Source organism: Danaus plexippus, chromosome 20, assembly GCF_018135715.1.
Source record: "Danaus plexippus chromosome 20, MEX_DaPlex, whole genome shotgun sequence".
Taxonomy (NCBI): Eukaryota; Metazoa; Arthropoda; class Insecta; order Lepidoptera; family Nymphalidae; genus Danaus; species Danaus plexippus.
In genome coordinates this window covers 4,544,059-4,568,395 of record NC_083550.1, presented here as the reverse complement: position 1 = coordinate 4,568,395, position 24,337 = coordinate 4,544,059, and the positions used below count along the sequence as shown (strand labels likewise).

The following is a 24,337-nucleotide window of genomic DNA, read 5'->3' as shown; positions in this document are numbered from 1 at the left end:
ATACACATATAACTACACTTAATAAGATATTAATACAGTGAAGTATAGCCAACAAAAATAAATATATTTTATCTATAAATTGACTTCTTATGACAAAGCATGACAATGAAAATTATATCTTATCCCTGAAAATAACAAAGTTTAAGTCTCAATAGTATTAGGATTATATAGACTATGTTCAAAAATCAAACCTCAATTAATATGATACATGCTGTTCAATTTATTCCTGTTTTTACACACACAGTATACAATGTTTGCGATATATATATATATATATAAATTACTTACTATTAAGAGAAGAGTTGTTATAAAAGTTTGATTACATTTATTATCGCTTCTCGTTGGCCTCGCTATAGTTTTAATGTCCTGTCTAAACTGTTCTTGCAATAAATAACAGTATCGTGTCTATATAACCAAGGTTATTTATAAGTTATACCTGTTTAAATAATTAATTTTAAACATTATCGTCTCCTTGAATGTACTCCAATGATGTCTGTTAATCCACTTAGAATTGATATAAAAATAAAATAATATCATTTCATAGCTCTTTATATTTTAAAAAGAAAACTTTTAGCTTTGAGTTAGAGTAGAATTTAAATAAGTATATTAATACTTTCTAGATGACTTGTCTATCATTTCACATGATATTAAGTAAAACTGAAGCCTTAGATGATGTATGCACTGTCTAAGTAAATACCATTTACCTGCCTCGACAGCTTAATTGCAAGCTGTTCTAGTTCCTTTCTGTGCATATGCAGAGGATACTTCATATGTTTTAAGTATTTTTTAACCTGCAACTTATAGTCACCACACTTTATTCCAGACGAGTTATTGTTACACGCAGCATCCATCCGAGTAGAAAACTATTTGGTCTCGGCTCCACGTGTGTTTACACGCTTCATTATCACTTTGGATAATTAGTGCAAGATTATACCAAAAATTTTGGTCCTTCGAACCCTTTTTTTTTTAATTATTCATATTCAGTAAATTGTGATATTTCGCATCCATGAACTATCGTTAATTATGTACAATACGTACAAATAACCAGCTGTTTAAACGAAAATTTAATATATGTATTTAAAATTCGTATCATAAGTGGTATTAATACTTTTAAAATAGAGCGCTAAATTTACTCGCAGTCACGTACTTATGTAAGAAAAATGGGTCAGAATCTTCTGCGGCAATTACTTTCTTCACTTCAGCTAGCCATTAGTTTTATGAAGTAATATACAGACATAGTGTATATTAAAAATGTTGTCTGTAACTTTTATTGCTATCTATTTAACATTAATAAATTAATCATCAGTTTCAAAACGCAAAACTAGCAAAAACTTTATATGTTATTATAAAGTTTTAAAGACGTTTAAATTTTATAACTTAAACCGAGGACTTCCAAGGACACGTCATTGTAAAATCCAAATTTGTCCATCGATATATTGTACAGTACGTTATAAGGTCGAACATAAAACAATATATTTTTATAACAAAAATCACATCAACATTGAAGTATTAAGTCGCGATATCCTTTCGCCTTTTCTCTCCACTTAAAAGAAATGTGTAAATGGCCGTGGCATACACAATTTATATGTAGAGCGAAACTTCAATGACAGATGCAAGCGAATATCGCCCGTATTGAGAAGCAATAAGAATGTTAAATCTGAGCAGGATGTGACTTCTTTACGATCTTTCTACAACTCAAAGGGCAAGCCGACCGGCAAAGCGACTCCATGCTTGATTCACGTCATCAGTCAGAAACAAGAACGCGTTAGAGACGGTCGCATCGACTGAACAAGGATAAAGTTTAATTTATTTTTAATTCATTTTAAATTACTGTGATATTTGTGACAACAACAACTTTTATTTGTGTGCTATATAGAAAGGATATCTTTTATATGTGAGTATCATTTTCTAGTGACGCTAAAGTTTTTGGGTGGCCAAATATTGTTGTATTTAATTAGTTTATTCAATGAAAGCAACTGATATTCCGTTAGATGTACCAGGCGAACTCGTTTGGCTACACCTTAGTTTATTACCTTCAATCCAGGACTTATAATTTATGAATATTGCTAATAACAAATTTAATTGTGTCGTGACTAACCTGCGGTTTGTGTATGATAGATATTTATTGGTCGTATGTGTTCAGTTATCACTTCCAAGTTCCAATACTAGCGTCCACAATGGGACTAAGGAGATAAAAGTCAAAGTTAACGACTGTCTGTACCTTATTTATCGCGTTAAGTGTGTTAAACAAAAGTTTTTCATTCAATATTGTCGATTTTGACCATTTGTTTACGGTTGTCAAACATTATCATTATATTTGATTTGAATATGAGAATTAGAAAGCTGTGCCTATATTTTATAATAAAAAAAAAATGTGTATATTATGATAATATCAAAACAGGTTTAACTTATAACGCTGACATATATTTTGTATCACTTGTATAATATATTCGTGTTTGTGTAATTAACTTGTGAATGAATATAGTGTTACAGGATGATCTCTCGTTTGCTAATAGACGACTCATGTAACAGTGTCAAAAAGAACCCAATCATGATAAAGTCAATTTAACATAGCGTAGAAAATACAGTTTCTATTTAATAAATGTTGTCCAAGATCGAGTTGCGACGGTTTTAGAACTCGGTTTTTAATCTGCGATCATTTTGATAATTCCGTTACCACTTCCGAAGCTTTTACTAACATTTTAATACGTTCTTAATTATGGTTTTCCACCATTTATCTTTTCGATGTGACATTTATATGTATACGTCTAGTAAATTTCGCTTTTCAAATCGAAAATATCAGAACGCGACTGTATTTATACATCTCAGTATAAAAAAAACGTCTGTATTTTAGATTATTGCGTGACAATACAGTATTAGTGTATATCTTTTTGTCATGAGCGTCCGCAGTGCGTTGACCGTTGTTATACTTGAATCTATTTCCATGTGTGAATCACTTGCTTACTTAGCAATGTGCTAGAGCCATATCGCTGTCTACAATTATTATGATAATTTGCATGTATACAAAATAATTGTAATGTTAATTCCAATAAACAATACTCGTATATTACAATCTGATAGCCTGTAATTCACTTATTTTATAGTAAAATAATATGATGTTTCTAATACACACTATATTTTTATCATGTACATAATAAAAAAATAATATATAAATAAAATTAATTCATTACAAACAGTTTCGAGCAACTCCGTTTCTATTCCAAATTCAAAAAGAATATTTTTTAATCTGTGGCATTCCTACGTAAGATTCATTACTTTTAAAGTACCAACACTAAAATAAAAACCTTTATGTCTACATGCGTTATTGATTAACAAAATTTTCATTCAAAATCAATGAAACCCACCCAGGAACGAACGCAGAGCATTTAATTCCATATAAGTAAATAGTTTATCGGAAACGTTGAATCATTTTATATGGTCAGATGCGGCGGAGCGTTTTCTTAGCAGATGTATGGCCTTAAGAATAAGGCCGTGTAATAACGACATTTCTCCGTCCCTACAATGGCCACTGTCTTAACAATGGCTTTGGAGCCATGTTTATTGTATTGTCGATAATGTTAAAGCAAATTGCACTTTAAAATTCAATATACTATTTGCATTCTGAGCGATTAGAGAATTAACTGTCAATCAAAATAAATAACGTAATATGTTTTGGAAATATTCAATCGATTGTTTGTGCAAGAAATTACGATTTATATTTAAGACAAAACATGAATGAAGTTTTCAAAACGACGTTTTTATTAAGTAAAAGGTAAAATACTTATAGTGCCGTCCGTATGAAAAGTTTAAATGACATTTGTATAATAAGATTTCCAGTGTTTATATAAATAGAAATAACTTGCCGTTTACGTTAGGTGTAGAGCAAAAAGTTTCGTGTTTTAGAAGTCTGTCTTTGTAACCAGTTTACTATAGACAGTGTGTTGTTTCTGTTTGAAAAATTCTTTGGATTATTTTATATAGTATCGTGATTGATCATTTAATGATTTAAATAGTTTAGTTTCTCAACTTGGATGTTTGTATGTTAATAAAATGTTGACTTTTTGTTTTTAGTTATAGTATATATTTGAAATATAATAACGAAGTTAAATATTTACTTAAAAATGAAGGTCTTATAGATGAGTGAATGAGCTAGATAAAAGTTTCGTTGTAAATAAACGTTATAGATGATGTAAGATCATCCTGTTAGGGTACTTTGCAACCCCAATGGGGGATGTCGTCACGGTTGGGGACTTACCTCTTGTTGAGGGTGAAATAGAATGAAATTGGCAACATTGCATTGTGGAGTCTTATGACGTCATCAAAATGTAGCAAAGCCGTCACTGGCTTGTAAGAAGCCGTATAGAATTTTAATTCTGAAGACCTACAAGGCCTAGACTCTTGGACATTTTAAACTGAGTTTAAGTTTTAATTATTCGTTTTAAACGAGAATTTCATTCAAGGATAATTTATTAGCTATAAATGTACTAACAAGTAACATTATTCTACTAAAGTCTACGACTAAGCCGCTTTCAGTCGGAAACCCGTTCTTAGTTAGGTATATTGGGAGCAAAATCATCATTTTACTTAATTTAGCGTACATTAATTATATGTAAACAATTTATATTTGTGTACAAAATTTATTAATATTATTGTTTTTCTATTATTTTTATTATGTTTTAAGATAAGAACAGATTTAGCTATACCAATCATCAAGCCAGTTATCTAGAGGAATAATGACGAATAGTCGTAATTATAACACAGCTTCCAAAAAATTCTAACTCTAGACGATTATATTTAATGAGGAAATGACGAAAAATCGGGAGGAATTATAAATTGAATCAATTGACCTATGATGGGAAGGAAACGTTACTTTCAACAAGTTTACATACTGTTCAGAGGAAATGTATTTTTTAAATTCTCTATTTATTTATTTTTTTATTCATGCTATGCTATGCTATGCTATGCTTCATTCGCACTGGAATAATGGAATGATTTTCCAATGTCAACGTTTTTATTTGTTGGACGTATTATAGTATTGTGTTGTGTGGTGGAAACAAAGGGAGTTTCTCGAATGGCTTTCAGGCGTTATGGATTCTATATTAAATCTATCGTAATGAAATTATGTCAAGTGATTTTTATGTCACACATAAAAAGATTATCATTGACGTATTTAAAGACTTATATATGCATATTATAAGTCAATTTTTTCATTAAAAACAAACTTCTTATATGTTATTTTTTAAATATTAAAGTAGAATTTGTATTAGCACGCATACTTTCTGCCGTAGTCGCTCGGTTGCCATGACAACCTCGAATAAGCTATTTCGGTAAGCAGTTCTTTGATCTCGAGCGGAATTCCATTGCGCTGGCCATTTTATACTTACTGGACATTATTAGTAAGAAATATAATGCATTTAAGATATTAATACCTGCGTATTTATTTACTTTTGGTTGAATTCATTCTGTTTGCTAACTACAAGTTTGGAGTAAACAGTCTTTTATTTACGTATTTTTGAATGTAAAACGAGAAAAGTTTTGTATGTAGTGCGACGATGTAACTTGGGATAATGGTCAGAAGTAAAATTAAACACTCTGAATCCCTATAGAATATACTGAAACGTGAAGATTTTATTTTTCTATATAAACATCTTATGATAAAAAGAAATGTTTAGTACGGTCGTTTGAATAAGGACACGAGGGCTGAATTAGCAAAGCGCGCTGACTCGATATCCGGACAGGACACCGGAAATAGCAGGTTCGAGTCCTGTTCGTGTATGAACATGACAATGTGATGTTGAAATTATAAATTTAATTAACATCGTCTTTTACCACCGATGTATATTTAAATAGATAAATTGCATTGCCTATAAGCGAAAAGTATATAATGTTTTTATTAATAAATAATAAACTTTTTTAATTCCACATCCGTGTGGATGAAGGCAATACCCAGCAGATTAATTTTCCAGCAGTTGAAAGCTTTTGTTGAAATATATGTACAGTACTAAACTAACGTAAACATATTTTATTTTTTAAATATAATCGTAAGTGATATAATCATCATACAAAAATAGACGATCTATTTTTAACCGGAAAGTCACATCCCTAGACTTAACATTGGAATAGTGACGTGCGTTATCACTCTGACGCTAATGAGTGAGTCAGTTTGAGGTTACATCGAGTGTGCGAGACTGTCTAGAAATATGTCCGGATGAAGGATAAATATAGGGACAACGTTATTAACAGTGAAATGAGTTTGTTGCCGCGTAGATAATATGTATATATATATATATATACATACATACATACATACATACGTGAACTTTACTCAAAGAATAGTGTTATTAATCACTGTCGAATTAATACAAGGAAATTTAGTTTATGTTAATGTGTTTTTTATGTTATAAATTAATATGATTTACGTAATGAATGAAAACAAGCTCATTATAATGGATTTGTTATTTCATATGTAACATTATATATTTTTTTAAATCTATATAAAAATTAAAAAATCGAAAGTTACAATTTGTAATTTTTTTTTCGAATCTATTGCCTCGAAAGCTTCGAAAAGAGTTACGTGTCCCGCCATAATTGGCAAAGCTAAAAGCAATATATTACTTTGTAGTATGTAGAAGAAATCGCTACAATTGCTTAGTTATCTTGGTAGAATTTTGTTTCATGGATAACATAATTACTTATTAATCATTATAATCCCACACGAGTCTGAACAATAAAGCTATTCTATGAAATACAATTCGTTAGACAATTCACAAGACAAGGTTCACTTTCGTGAGCCTGGGAGACCAGGGTAGGGACAATGGCAACATTGTTTAGAATATGTTTCTGGCGAAAAAAATCTAGCTGTCAAAGTGTATTTGACGTAAGAGAAAATATTACTGGCATATAAATATATATAAATAAAAGAAAACACTGGCATAAAATAAATATACTCAAATTGACGTAAAAAAAAATATAAAAAATAAAATATAGAATAAAATGATTGCTGACATTAAAGAATATTCTGTCATAATGACATTTTGTGTCGCATGTTATAATGAAGAGGTTTTATTGTTGACAAACCCCTTAGAGTTTTCTCCACTCAGTAACCAAGATTATAATTCTTCCAGCAAAAACGTTGACATTGAAAAAATATTCTACGGTTCCATTACAAATGAAGCCATAACTTAAACTAAAAGAAGAGGTTTCATTATTATTAAGGTACCTAATTATTTTTAGTTGTTTTGTTCCTAGACTATAAAAGCTTAGCTACATCAATCTTCATGATATAACAAAAATAATGTCTGCGTTTTACTATTACGTCATATTAACATTAATAAATTTTTTATTATGTGAAACCCGCGCATATAATTGATGTTGCATATAAATATATCGAAAAATTAAAAATGTTATTTCAATATGTATAGAATAATTTAAATATCTCGTTAAAATTTCAATTTGTTATTCAGAAACGAGTTGTATGAATTGGAATAAATTCAGAATATATATTATGGTTTAATTAATAAGAGACCGGCGTTACATCCGTTGGCTTTTGGAGGGGAATTAGTGGAAAGAGAATGCGTCTTTGGAATAAACGTGGCTGATAATGAGGGTAAAACGTCGAGCTATATGATGTTAATGAAGTAAAATAATACGTATTTTCATCAAGTAATAGATTTATATACATATATAATTCACATAAAGTACACGATGGACCCGGTACCCGTACGGTGAGCACATGGAATTTCTCTCTAAATTTCATATAAATTTTATAAAAAAAATCCATTAGGTATATGGTTTGGTCGTCACCAGTACTGTCAATCCCTTAAAGTGCGTGTGATCTACATTCCACTACAATATCCGATTTTTCTATTCCTTTCCCTTCTTATCATTAAAAATTCCAGGTAACGATGAGTTGTTGATACTTGAGCCGATCTCTCTAACGACTTAAAGAAAAATCTTCGTTGTTTTATATAATCTGCATCAAAATTATATAATATATAATATAAACTATCTCTGACGCTAAGTTTGGTAGAAATATTCGCTAGTCTCGCCAAATTTGCTCATTCTCTTTCTTTTTTTGTATCATATAATAAAGTCAAATGTTCTATATACTAAAATATGTACAGCGTCGTCTGTACGTTCCTTGCAGTACTTTTAATTGGATGGCTTCCAAGACGTCTCTTCAAGGATACGACCTCCTTGAATTGTGTAGTTATTCCAAGTTCTGTCTACGAAATACTTTACTTTCTACATCTCAACATATAAATGGATTTAATGACAGAACATACATATATTTCCTTAATTATAATTGATAAATATATAAAAATTATTTCAAAAATTTTTTTTATTTTAATTTTCAAAATTTTATTTTTATTTAAATTAGATGCCTGCTTTATCTTTGTACAGTTCAACAAGATATAACTATGGCAATAAAAATATATGACACTGAAAATATTTTTTTTATTTCCGTATAATTCAATGTCAATATTACATTTAAAAGGACATGGCAACACTAAATTCCTAGAACAGATAAGAGAGTCCTTGTTTAAGATGGATATCTCAACGTGTTTGCATTTCAAACTAAATACATACAGATGATAGTTTTATATATCTGTATTATAGTATAGTCTGTGGATATTTATGAATGAATGTCGAAAAACTGATAAAATCTTATGATACCTAAAATTTTCGGAAGCACTGATTTAAAATAAAAATATATTTCGAATAGCCACGTGATTTTATTTTATTATTTTATATTTTCATATCGAAATGTTGTGAAAATGTAAAATATAGTAATAAAACTGGGAAAGATATAGTTTAATTTTAACTGTCAGTTATTATTTTAAAGCGAACTCGTGATTACGGTAAAAATTATTATTTGTATCGATTCAATATTTTGCAGCTCAGAAAATACTGTTTGATTCGCATTTGGATAATTATATGTGGAATGTGGCTATACATATAGATACTGTGATAAGTACGTCACTAAACAAGTACTGACAGCTTGAAATTTAGTTTATAAAATTGGGTCCTTTCTTGTTGTTCCAGTAAAGTAGAAGAGTAGTTGTTCTAGTAGTAAATTAGTAGTGCTGGTGTGAAAAAATATAACTAGTCTTTTATAAAAAATAAATAAATAATATAAGCCTTTATTCCATTCGACAAACACCTTCATGTTTTCTGCACACTGTATTTAATATTATAATTTGTTTAATAAATAAAAACGTTGACATTGGCAAAGTATTCTACAATTTCAGCGCCTGTATGAACGAAGCCATAAAAAAATGGTTTCCTTAATATATATAAAATCATCACATATTTTGTAATACTCAATCTTCATCTTAAAAAAAAAATAAAAAAAGATTTCTTATTATTAATCATAAAAACAATTGAAAAATTCTGAGAGAAACCATATCAAAAGTAACATAAGTAAAAGTACATACTTCAATATCATTTTTATTCTAATATCCCTGATATCTTCGAGTTTTCTCTTATACATAATCAATATAAAAGCAATTAATTTTAAACTCAAGCCTAAAAACACGCATAATTTTATAACATTTGTTAGCAACTTGACCTGAATTTTATTCACATTTAAATAATATCTTAATATGCCGATGACTTTATTTTAAACAGTTTACATGTAGAGGATACTTGTTTACATACGATCAGAAACTTGTTTACTGAAGCTTCGCAAAATTTCGCATTAAATGCATGATGTGTTTAACCTAAACGTTGTTTAATAAAAGATCTGTTTCCTTATATGTTGCGAAACTATTCTCGTCTGACTTCTGTGAAAGATTTTTATATAAAATTAATTCTAAGTTACTTTTATATCTTTTTAAGAAACGTGCAGTTAAAAGTTCTATATATATATATATATATTAATTTAATATCACAGTGTTTTCCGCAATTATCACGAACAATAATAAAAGCAGAGACAAATATTTTAAAGTTTTTTTTTTCAATTGTATAATCTATATAACGTTTATAATTTCTGACTTGATTTAAAACTTATCAATTATTTGACAGGATATGCAATTTTCTGTGTTGAAGTAACAATCGTATAAAGAAACTAGTGATATTTGGATGATTGTTTTCTATCTCAATTCTATAAAGATTATTGAAATTTTAAGTGATGCGGGTGACATTGACAACCACCCTTGCCGATAATTTCACGGCCTCTGCTAATATAAAGTAAGTTTTTTCAGTAATAATTACTTCTTATAAACAAAGATCGTTACTTATTTACCTATTTTAATCTAGTCTGTCACTCTTAATTAAATATTCGATATCTACTCGCGCATTAAGAGAAGTTATAATTTTTTTTCTTTCGTTTTCTTAAGAATTGAACTTATGTCATTTAAATATTATCAGACTTATTTTAATATATTATTAATTGCATTTTAATATGAATATCATTCGACTTATTCGAATATCTATGATAAATGAAATATTTATTCGCTTCACGAAAACAAAATGGCGTGCGTGTGACGTCACAAGTCATATCTGTGTAAAGGGTGAAACACCTGAGTGTTGAGTCACTCGGGTCTCGTCGGATATACTCGGGAGAGTTCGGCTCGCCTTGATTGACGTCCCCTTCGTATATTTTGAATTCCGATTACCTCGAGTGAATTTTCTCTGATTCATATTCCTTTGTACAAAGTTTTGAGATTTCATTTTCATTTCTTTCATAAATTTTCTACTCTGTACACGTAGTGACCAAGTGTATTTTTTTTTAATACTTCAGAAGTATTTCCTACTTTCTCTATATTGTAATAATATTTGACTCGAGCCTTAAGCAATGAAACATCTTTTTGTTTAAATATATTAAACAGCAATAGGTATATGTAAATTGTTATATCTATGAGATTGAAATAAAACGTTTTAAAATTAAACAGATTTCGAAAAATAGCCGTGTTAAAAATATCCGGAATGCAAAACAGTATTGGTATCCTCAATTCTCATCGTTTCGTTATTTCTTTGTGACGTTTGTCTGAATGAAGTCAGGATTTTAAAAAAATATATAAAAAAGTGCAAACACTACAGCTACAACACAACTCAGACTTGTCCGTGCGTGTTTGACACTTACGAGGATTTATAAACAGGATATTAGATTGTTTTTATTTTGGTCAATTTTAATCTTTGTATGATATGTAAATATATCAAAACGTATTACTTGGAACAAATAAGATAATAGAAGACAATATTAATAATTTAAATCAATCATTATAATTTCTAGTTGCTTCTCGAAGATTATTGTAATCATTTTTTTTTATCCTTTCAAAGATTTTTCTCTCATATCATATTTCTATAATATTTATACCCATGTCCATCGTAAGTAAAATTCTTATAACAAGGTAGTATTATTTACGATCTCAATGACTTTAATTAAAGAAAAATCGTCAAGTATAGTATATCACGGCATTATGCCAGGGCTTGTAGGTTGCGTCCTATTTACGCCGCCATTTTGTATCTGTTTTTAAAACACATTGTGTAACAGATACGTTCCCGTTCCATAAATTCTAATCAGCCGATGTTCGAATAGTTTATAAATTGCAAGTAACTATATATAGATGAAAAAAAGATTAAACAATTTATTTTGTCTGCTTGCTTCTTTTGATTGTCTTTAATTTAATATATTTATTGTCACATGATGTTAAATTTTATTTTTGTTTCTTTATTTATTATGACTTTATATATTGGCATTCAACATCATATATAAAGAGACAATTTGATATGACGTTTTCATTTTGACAATTGTGTCAAAAGACGCCATAGAGATAAAAAGTTTTTTTTTATATTATAGAAAAGTGTGTAATTGTTCAAGTCCTCTCAAAGCGTGGTCGTCTTACAATGTAGAAATCAGAGCGAAAGCATTAAACTCAGAATCAACGCGGGAGATAATTTTATAAATAAACTGCAGTCCCTTGTACCTACTGGAGCCGCAATAATACACAACGACGTATTTACTTTGACGAGCGAAACAGAAAAAAACATTTATCCTACCAACTTTCTAGTGCAAGATTTCTATTTTTTTCGTCAATTATATTTATTTTTAATAAATATTTCATCTGCTTGACAACAATTATTTTTTTACGTTAGAAAACAATATTTAAAAAAAAACCGACTTCGCGAAATAGAAAACAGTTTTGGGGAACGTGTGTCGTAACAAATCGTAACAGTATTGAAATTTCCAATTTTAAAATTCAACGTAACGTTTGAACGGCTGCGCGCGAATAGGAATTTACGATGTAAAACTAAGCAGGTATAAAAGAATAATGAAAATGAATTAACGCAAAATTTTAATAACATTCTGTGTTTTGAAAAACATTGGAAATAGAAATCGCTGATCGGGTAAACAATAAGTCGACTTAACTTTTCATTGTTGCGACACGAGAATGCTTGTGTACAAACAAAACTAAAATACCATAAACATAGATGAAAAAAAAATACCTTTTATAATTACTCGCGTTGAATTTATATTGATTTATTGTCAACCAAACATCGCATACGAGAAAACATGATGAAAAAATTTCACGGCCGCCATCTTGATTATGACACCTTGACTATATTAACTATTGGAGAATAACTAGTACTTATTTTTTATTAGAACCTCTTTGTTATATTATCATCTAGTGGTCCAACAGTGAAAATTGCTTAAAATTTTATATCTCTATATTTTTAAGTATATATGTTTTATTGACGTAAATAATATCAGATAGAAAATTAAAAAGATATATTTTAATTAAAAAATAATTTAAATATATATCTATAATCTGATTACCTTTTTTTATCAAATTATACAGCAATTTTCTAGACTTATAAAAATGACGTAAGTGTATTTTTTTGTAAATCGCAACCTCCTTGATAATTCCCAATCAATAGATTGTCTAAATAAAATGATAATTTCTTTCGAAACTTTCTACACAGGTTTATCGAAAGGGCAGTAAACATTAAATAACATAAGTATTGGATCGTTAGGAGTCGGAAAAGGGCTGTTACACAACTAGATCGCACCGACTAAAATTATCGGTGAATTTAACACGAAGCTATAAGAATTTAAATTTATAAAATTGTTATTATAAACATCGTATTTATATAATCACAAGCACTGAGAATCTTATTTGATCGCCACTAGAGTTTAAAGTATTCAAGAAAAAACGACAAGCTTTCACCTTAATGAATATTTTATGTTTCATAATAAATCGATTAAAAAACATCAAAACAACAAATTGTATTATGAAAAAAATTAAAAAACTATGACAAACAACATAAATACTGGCAACATTGGTTCGCTATATCCTATTAAATTCGCGTGATGGTACCACTTAGAGGTCGGCTATAATGATTGTTATTTACTGTCAGGGCCCTCGTTTAAAACCAGATGCTTTGTAATTAAAAAAGAATTATTAACCCACTTCTTCGTACTTCAAGCAATATGATCAAATAGAAATGAGTATTTAATAAAGCTTTGACTGTATATTTTGGACCTTGTATTTTTAAAAATAATCCATAATATTTTATTAATGATTAAATCTTTATTTACATCATTCATTTCTGACATATCTCTGTCTTCAGTCAGACTTTTAACGATAAGGATCAAGACACAGATTTTTTTTCCTTATTTTATCTGTGATTTCACGGCTATACATATTATGGTTGCTGAAATATTTCTTTCTAGTGTTCTGAGGTATTTAAAAAGTCTGTTAAAAACTACTAAGCCCGAAGTTTATTTATAAGTATCTAATATTAATGGCAAATTCATCGGCTTTTATAAAAAAAGAGCACAATTGAGTCACAACACTTAATAGTAGAAGCGCTAGTTCCAATAAAAAAATTCCATATTTAATTTCATTCCTTTTACTTTTTATTTGATACAATAAATAAATAGAAAATAGAAAATTAATACTGGTTTTAAAAAAATCCTGGCCGTCTACAAGAAATCCTTCATTATTACGAAAAAATCTCTAGATATCTTATATCCATTACATCTCAACTTATCAACAGACTTTAATAACATGTGACGACACTATTCCTCTGTACACATGTTTTCTTTGTGAGTGATCGCGTCCATTTTGTCTTTGACATTAAGTTAGCCCGTGACTTTCCCTGGCAGGTTCACTTTCTTACTGATGACGAGCTAGTCTCTTGTCACAATGCTCGATTGTTTTACCAACGTGTTTCATATACGCCTAAGTGTTGAAAAAAAATATGGACCGTTAAAATAATTTTGTTTAGGAACTAATATATTTATATCATTATAATTTTTTTATTAACGATGACACTATTCGATTTTAAGTTGACGTAAAGGCTCGTGCTAGTCACATATGCTATTCATGTAGTATCGTGTGCAGAACATGCTACAAAATTGAGGTAATTTCGACGTTAAATAACTCGAAATTAATTCTGTATTTAGACTGTAGGTAACATAAACTAAGTGCTTGCTACCATCAAGCTGTAGGTCGATGATGGACGCAAAATATGATGTATAAATAACCTTCAAAAGATTTTCAAATTTTTTTCATCAAAATTTGGAACTACGTATTTCAATGAAGGCTAACGTGTCTTTCATAGCCTTTAAACGTGAAAAGGCTCTATGATAATGTTGACACACAGTAAGTAGTACGCTGGCCTAGAAAATGTCAAAGCAGAATTTCTGGTCTAAAAATAATACAACATTCTTGTATGTATGTTTTATTATTCGCAATTTTTTTAAATAAAATTAACGCTTTGAATTCTTGTGTATTTTACTCTATTTCAATTGTATGTTTTTGTTTATTGGAAATTAAACTTTAATGCAGCCTAACTTAGGTGATATAATAACGTGCGGGTGAAGCCGCATGTAGCATCTAGCTCAAGAGACATCCGGCGATCATCTCCGAACTTATCTCATTGTATTTTCAATTTGACGGCTTGATAAGATTGTTATTCACAGGGCGTGATCTGTTGATTGTAACTTATAAGGCCGTTAAGTAATTTCTACAATCCATGTTTTGTCCAACAAATATATTGTTTTTTTTTTTTGTAAATAAACTCAGAGCGCAAAATTTAAGTCTTTTTTACTTGTCGATCTGTTCAAACCTATTTTAAACCACATATAACTATATCAATTTAAACCACTCGAAGCTGACTGATCACGCTTGCTGTAAAGGAACGGAAACATCGGGATTGTTTAGATATTAAGTGATAAAAGTTTATTTACAAAAATAATTAAGCCCTTAATCAAAGCATCATATTGAGAATTTACATTTATTACAATTTGAAGCTCGCTAGGAAATGAGACTAGTGTACCATAAACTCGTTTTGCAGTTTGTAAACTAATTGCTTCCAATATACAAGTATGGGGACAACAGTTCTAAATCCGTACTTAAATATATTACGAGAAGGAGTCTGATACATACATTAAGTTTTCAATAACATATTATAAGTTAGTGGATTTAAATTCAACCGTTCAATAAATATTTCCGTACGGAAACATTGAATTATTGTTGTATTTTCGCTTTTTATACTTACTTTCTTTTATACTTATTAAAATTAAGACTACGGATGTACTTCGCTTTTTTATTATTTTGAACTATATACTAGCGAAATTCGGTTCCTTCGCAGCAACCGTGATCACGGGCAAATGCGATGAGAATGGATTTTAGATCTTATTAAAGGATTTTTCAAATAAAATCCTAAGTAATATTTTTAATAAGAGGAATGTTGAACGTGTGAACGTTCGTCTTCGTAATTTATATATATATATATATATTGAATGGTTCTGCACTAGTAACGAAACATTGTAGAAACAGTGTCTTAATAAGCATTTTAAATCATATTACTTAATTAATTTGTTGACTCACTATTATATTATTTATCCGCTTCAAACTAATAATGTATAAACTAAACAGCAAACTATACTATCGGGTGTATTATAAACATTAAATTATCATTAACTATATCATTAACGGCTAAATTATATTTATTTAAGTTTCCATATCTATTCCAGGAATATGGAATGATTATGTTTTTTCCATTTTCCAGTATTTATCTCCGAGCCATGCGACCATCACTATCACTTCATGCGAGAACATCATCGTGAAAACATCACTGGAGATATCCGACACTTTGTAGAATAGATATAAACATATAATCCTGTTGATCGTGAACTATCTCGCAACGAACATAGTATAGTTATAGAAGTTGAGTCAGTAAGTGTAAGTGGAGTGTGGCGGACTGTGTATAGACTATGGCGACAACGGGGAGTGAAATGTGGCTACAGTGGTTCGCTTGTTGCTACCAGCCGGCTGCGCAGGCGCAGCGCACGCGACGAAGAATAGACAGGTCCATGATCGGCGAACCAACAAACTTCCAACACACAGGACATATAGGTAACTAAACTATATACACATAATATATTTGGATACGTTCTTATAATATTTTATAAACATTCATCCTTGTCTCCGATGCGATTTCATGTTTCATAACACAGCCATCAACTGAGATGACAATGGAATAGAATGTACACAAAACAGTGTGACCATGTAACTGGCCCCATAACGAAACGTAAACTAAATCTTTATGTAATATTATAAAAGCATTAGAAAATATAATAACAAAATATAATTATTAATTTATAAATTTCAAATATTTAATATTGAGATAAAAATACTTATGCAACATTTTTTATATTTGATAATACTGAAATCGTTCGGTCCACGTTACCGACCATCAAAAAATATATTTGTATTTCAGATTTCGTCTATACAAATATGTCAACTATTGATGTCAATTATCAATATAGTAACTATTGAAGTATAGTTGTACTTACTAAGTCTGTAATGTAAGTTTTTTATCAGTAAGTGCCACTTGAAACGTTCAACGTCCTGTTTAAGTGATGGCTCGATAAGCCGCTGTCAAATCTTCTAGAAACCTAATCCTTATGCTGACAACACAGACGCCATTACGATCATAACGAAACAGAAAGTAAACATTCTAAACTTAATAAAGAATATTCTAGATTCAACTAGGCTTGTAACTTTTATGGATGAACATAAAATAGTCTATATATGTATATATTATTTTAATTTCAATTAAATTTTCTGACTTTATATAATATAAGTAAGAAACGTTATACGTATCAAATTCCCTTCAGCTCTTTTATCTATTTATATTTTCGGAAATTCTATAAATACGATGGAGGTGATATTACAAAAATGCACATATTCTAAACACCGTTTTTTTATTACCATAATCAAAGATCTTTATTATACATCCCAAAGCAGTAAGGAGATAAAAACGGTAATTTTATAATTGAATCACTTGTACCGATTTTGCAATGATACTTAAATTGAAACTGATTTTAAACTAAGAGGAATAAATATTAAATATCACTATTGAAACTTACTTCATAATCATAATAATGACATCATTCCATTGACGGAGAAATTTGTATAGTTCGTCTCATAATTTATGTACTTATACGTTTTTAGGGAATCGACGTCTGTTATCTGCTTTTACTTTTCTTTCTCTTTCCTTCTCTTTTCAACAACCGCCACCAAAGAGGTGGTAAGTTTTTAATGCTCTGTCATGATATATACGGAATGTGGAATGTTAAAATGGCCGTCTGTCTGTTAATGAGACATTGTACGAGTATAGTTCAAGTTAGCACTTTTTGCATCTGCAAAAGAAATCTTTTGTGTCTAACTTCAGAAATTATTTCTTAAGTATGTTTAAAAAAATTATTCATTAAGCGGTGTTGAAATATTGTTGCGAAATTAATTACGTAAGTTTTTTCATATTTCTCTTTAACATAAAATAAACTTAACAGTTACTTTACAGCATAAATGATCACTATGAAAAATAATACATAAAAAATGTTTTACAAATTATATAACAGTATTGAATTTCGTTAAATGTATTCGTCCAAACCAAAATTGAACGTAACATATTTTGCAAGCTTCCGCGCCAGAGCACTTCGAGTTGCATTAGCATACAAATGTATAATGTTATATAAAAAAATATATGTTCAGTATGCAACGTGCGCGCCGCACCAAACTAGGTCCGAGGGTGGACAATCTCGTGCCTTAAAGTGAACGCGACGGTAGAAACATATTAACTATCGCCAACAACGAATTGACGAACATTTATATTAGCGACAACTAACAAGACGCTGAGAGATAATATATAGACGATTAAAACATTATATAACATTGATAGGTCGTTATGTGATATATATATATGATTGTTATATATAAGAAAGAAATTATGTTATATTTGAATTGTTTTTATCAAATATCACGGTTTTTGAAAATCGAATCGCTCGGCATGGACATGGGACATGTTAAATTTATGGCGCACGCAACATTCATCTTCATTAAATTTTTCTCTATAACAATGACTTATTTTATTATTATTAAAGAATGATATTAAAATAAATTAAAAGGAAAATTTAATTCAAAATGTAAAGCTGGGGACGACATTTTACTTATGGGAAGTAATATTTTTATTGCAGCAAGTTATATCTTGATGGGATGACTTTAAAATTTCATATTGTTTATTTATTATTTAAACGTAATTTATAATTATATATTTTTTTTAATTTGGGATTTAAAATGTCACGAATCAAATGTATTTATGTACCGATACGTTTTTATAATGCGATGTTGCGAGCCGTTTTAGCAAAATTAGAATGAGTCATCTGTTCTGCTGCGGGCGGTCTTTTGTTTAGCTTCAATGAATTAACGTTATCGACTAATGAAAATCGATCGGTACACTTCAAACGAAACGGTGTCTTATATCACAAAAAAATCATTTACAAGTTACAAACATTCGATTGGACATGTTTAGAATCGATTTTAAGACGTTGTCTTACATATATGTATTTCTTACGTTCCGATTACTGTATTGCAAACGTGAGCACGGGCAGACTAGATGAAACTGTTAAAATTTGTAAAAAAAATTAAATACGTAATACGTAATTATCCAATGAACTTTCTTTCTTTACGATTTTGAGACTTTTAATTAATATATTTTTACAAACATTTCTAAAACGACTTCCCGAGTCGTATTCGGAGTCAATAACCCAATCTAAACATACAAATGTTATGTTACTTGGGACTTTTTACGACTGTTCACCCCAACTTACTTAGTTCGGGTGCGATCAATACTTTTGTATTCGATCAAGAATACGGCTGTGTCGTTCAATATATATTTAGATCGCTGATGTACGCGGTCAATGTGTTCAGCGAGTGAATTAAAATAACTGACAAGATCGCCGTCCGTGGATAATAACAAGAAAACATGTGACTCACGATGTTTTTCACAAATATTATTTATTATTATTTAACTACAACTCACCGTTCGTGAACTTTTTGGCGCGACGAATCATATTTATAGCCTATGTACATTATTAGTACACTCGAAATTCTTGTACTCAAATAATTCCGATGTACATAGAATTACACATTTAGGTGTATTATAAACGTATTATTAAATTAAAATATAGGGTAGAATAATAATTGTAAGGTTAATAAGTGATGGATACACTTTGAGAGCCAAATTTGTCATTAATTTTTGTATTTCTAACGTCCACGTATAACCTATCCATACCCTTACTATTCTAAACTGACCGGTTACATGGACGGAATAGAAAATTGGCAGATTTGACCTCGTCAATCTACACCGAGACCGTAAATAATGTTGGAAAAGAATTATATTTTTTATATTATATGAAATCATTAAGTTTATTCATTACAAAAGATGGTTTAAGTTGTTTAGCGTACGTCATATATTGTAATGGTTGTTAGTTATTAGGAACTTATTGTAACGATGCGCCTGCGCCGGTTGCGAAACAATGACAACAGTTTTAAATTACAAATTAATATTTAATTTGTAGGACACCAACAATGGACACAAAAAAATGCGATATCAACGATTTAATACATTTCGCAATATAAATATAATTGCGATTAAGGTTAATTAAAAAATATTTTTTTTATGTAAAAGTTTAAAATTTTACATCCAATCATGACAACTATATTGTAATTTTAAACTGTAAAAAATTGCTTGAAATTTAGTGTAAAGATTTATTATATTATTAAGTTCGAAAGATAAAAAAAATTATCTTATTTTAATATAAAAAACCATATCCCTAACATGGAGCGACGTGTAATATCACATAATTTTTTTTATTGAATCCCAGTAATCACTTGTTAGCTTGTGACAACCTATTGTAATCATCTACAAGTTTTTGTAACTAAATTGTGCGTTTCCGCTGTCATATCCTTGAGAACTAGTGACTCGAATTTCATCTATGTTGTGGTATGTCGCAGGTTATTTATATAAATTTTTATAATATATATTCATTAGTAGGTTAAAAAAATATGCATAGTTCATTCAGAAGGTTAAATAAACGAAAATAGATATAACTTTATTTTGTTTAAACAAACATACAAAGATTTTTAAGTTGAATCAAATTTATACGTCGGGAAAAAAAGCGTGACAGACAAATGACCTTAGACCTGAGGCCACCGTAATGGATATAAATGTTCTCACCGTGAACTTTTTACTTTATTCTACACATGGCTATTGTGTGCAACTTAAAAAAAGGCATTCGTTTCTCATGCTAACAGTACTGTTCGCTTACGTCCCATACCGTTACTTTATTTGAAAATTTATAACACTGGTTTTGTGCTTAATAAATTGTTCAATAACTGTTACAGATAAATTAGTGAGCTCTGAAAAGGTTTTATATATATAGTGGCCGTAAAGCTTCGAATCTAAGGAGACTCTACAAAAAAAAGAATCTTTTGTACTAAGTTCCTAATATCAAATGTAGGCAGAATTGTTTCATCTTCATTCACAACACCTTAATGCAGAGACAAGAAATTGGCTTAACCAAAAAAATATACATATAATTTTATATAGGTAAATAAGATTATAGGTTCTCTAAGACACCTGTGTTTGATGAAGGTGTTCAAGGGCAGCTGAAATAACCCAGATGACAGACGCGTAACCTAACTCCAAGAGCTGTTTATATGACAGCTGATACATTTTTACGTTCATTAACCGAAGGTCAGCTTACAATAAAGCCGTTAAATATTTAATACATTTAGAATTATTGACAGAGATTACTCAAAATACGATTTGTCAGTAATTTTGGAAATCTTCACGTTCCCTTTATTAATATTTTTCGCTGTTAGTCCTATTATTAAGTAAATTAATTCATATTACATGGTGATCTATTTTGAAATACTGTACGACCTAAATTTAAGAATTGTTTATCTTTATTTTTCTTTAAACAGAAATTTATTCATAAAATACTTTTATCATCAATTGAAAATCATATTTCCGAGTACTATCCGTGAATTAAAAATTTCTGACACATAAATATATTAATAATTGGATATTTTTTTAAAGTCAGTCAAAATAGTTATCGGAGGTACATTTTCATGCTTTTTTTTATAGTATAAAATAGTTCATAGTAATCTCGTGACGATCAACGAACAAGCGTCTAGTGCGACTGGAAATGTCCCGAAAGTCTATCGATGTATGATTCTGTATAACATTATTTATCTCATTGTCTCGTTGCGACACTTGACCTCCAACAAATCACTTGAAAACGTTCACTGTCTATTCCGATATATCTATTTCATTGTATTTGTTACTTTGATCGATGTCGTAACAGACTAAAAATTATTAGTATGACAAAATATTTATTTTATTATGTAATACTTCAGGGTCGTCGGAGGTGGAGATGCCTTCGTCACTGCTGCACTCCATACAGAACCAGATGCAGAGCAAAGGCGGCTACGAAATGGCTTACGGAGTTAAGGTACCACACACTATTACTATTACAGTATTAAAAAAAAATTAAGAACTTTTTAGTCTATACTTTTATAATTCTTTTTTAAATCAGTTGAGAAATAAAATTATTTAATTTTGATGTTCCCGTCATTTTCGTAACGATAACTTTAGCAGAAATAATTAATTAAAATTTATATTTTTTATTTTATTCAATTTTGAAACACATATTCGTAGTTACCATTTATTGTTATCGATTCTATAATTTTTAAATTTGGATCGATTTTTAAAAATATTAAGAGCATAAAAAAACTATTGAAAAAAAAAGTTTCTAATATATTCAGTTTCGTAAATAAAACGCATTGTATTTACGTAAAAAGTTTGTACCTAAATATTTTAAATACGTATTCTTGTTTCTCAGGTTTATTAAGCCGTTGATGGAAGCTTCTGGAACGTAATATAACTTTTAAAAGTCTATTGATCTTAATCTGTATTTATTAAAGATTAGTTTTAAGATTAGTGAATTAGTTTTCGTGTAAAGCCCACACTCACAGAGTCGGTCGAACGTACGAGTTACCTTGTTGGCGAGTGTTGCACTATTTTAATTTACCAAATACTTTTTGTTTGTAAGTCGTCTAAATTGTTTGACGTTGGTGCTTTAAAGCTATGATAATATATAATATAATGGCAGATCTGTGAGGCATTGAAGATATTAATTAAAATGAAAGATACGCACCACTACCATCGACTTAAAACTAAATACAATATGGACGCCATTTTAATAATATGTGGTAACAAGGAATTGTAAATATTTTGTTAATAATCATCGTCAGTCCAGAGCAATAAATTATTGAAATAAATCACGTTCTGTACCCTCGGTGACTTTAAAACATAATGGACATACAATTTCATTTGTTTTAATAAAAAGTAATTAGAAACGCACATGTTGCATACGTGGATTAACAGCTACAGTTCGGCCGCTCAGGGAATGCGTTACTGACATCTGTCTATTCGTCGTTACCTATGTACTTTTATTATCAATAAAAGTACTAACGCTTTGTTTTTTATATGAATTATATTTCAAACACAATGTAGATAGAATCACTGCTTCATTATTATTATTACATTAAGGTTGCAGATAGTGAGCCAGTTCAAAGATACGTGTTCTCGATCAGGTCTGTCAGAAACGCAAACTGATCGGCCGGACTCAATCAATTTGAATATTCTGATTGTCTATATCGTCGTTGCTTCCACAGGACCGACAGATATTAAATCTCTAACATAAAAGGTTTTGTAATCGACTTGTTGGCAATTCATAAATATCTTTCAGGTTTATTTAGTCATAATTAAGATCATTGTATTTTCTTTATTTATATAACTATTTGGTGCGATTCAGTCTACAAGTTTTGTACCAAACTGTCCATATTTAGTCTGTTATTGTGTGTGTTTGTCTGTAGTTAAATATTCTCATGTATAGATTAAGTTTATACTGTCTCATCCACTTATTAAATAAATTATTATCGGTCTTCATGCCCAATCTCTTTGGGCATACGAATGACTAAGAGATAACAAATACCTACTGTTTTAGGAAAAATAAGCAGCGATTTTAAACTATCCGACGTTACTTTTCATGGTTCTTCAGATATTTTATATTAAATGTTCCTCTATGTATAAAAAATATATCCATAAAAAGTTTTAATCGCGTTCCGATGTTCTAAATGTGTCAACCCTATATTTCACCTGTCGTATATTTTATAAAGATATCGTCTTTTAATATAAAATCGCTGCTTCTCTAGAGTTTTTTTACCTATTTACACTCCACTAACATGCCAATTAAATATTTAGTGAAAAATGTTAATAATTTTGTCATTTTATTGTTAAAAAGACAAAGTTGTGTTCAACTACATACATAAATAGTTATTTATACATTGTAAAGCAATAATCTGTTTGAAAACACGAATGTGGAAAGATTTTCTCTTGTTTTATTTCCTTTCTCCCGCCGTTATTTCTTTTATGTGCTCCGTATCACGTTATCGACCTACGTAACCAGATATATATTGGTGCTAGATTATAAAACCTTGTACTTTAAGTCAAAAGATATGCTCATTACGTCACGTAAGAAAATAAATAAAGTTTATATAACGTACCGTTACGTGGTATTCAAATAGAAATGAGAAGTTAAAAAAATATAACTACAAATTAAACATTTAAAACACAACACAAACACAAAGAAATTTGATTTTGGATGACCTTTCCAGGTTAGCGAGTCTTTTTCTGCTAAATAAAAGTTTTAAAAGTTACTTGATAATTTAATAGAAATTGCTGTTAAAGCTTTGTAATATAAATTACATTCTGTAAAAAATAAGTTGTCTTTTTGTAAGTTGGTTATAGTTGATCCAGTGTGTCTGATCTAGGCTCGGTTCAAATTACTCTTAAGGTCGTGTTAAGTAAATAAATTAAAATAATAACTATATGTCCTTGTGTTCTCCGTACTCACCTCCTGAGGAATATGAGCGACATGATTAGCGAGGTGGACACAATATGTCGACAGCAA

General features: G+C 29.6%; 1 protein-coding gene across 1 annotated transcript; it reads left to right on the top strand.

Moving 5' to 3' along the window:
- Positions 1-1,753: 1,753 nt before the first annotated feature.
- On the top strand, positions 1,754-23,755 carry LOC116773894 (CDC42 small effector protein homolog). Its single transcript, XM_032666458.2, has 4 exons — positions 1,754-1,894; positions 16,024-16,370; positions 21,720-21,814; positions 22,205-23,755. The coding sequence occupies exons 2-4, from the start codon at positions 16,229-16,231 to the stop codon at positions 22,211-22,213; spliced, it is 246 nt and encodes an 81-aa protein (XP_032522349.1). The 5' UTR covers positions 1,754-1,894; positions 16,024-16,228; the 3' UTR covers positions 22,214-23,755.
- Positions 23,756-24,337: the final 582 nt, after the last annotated feature.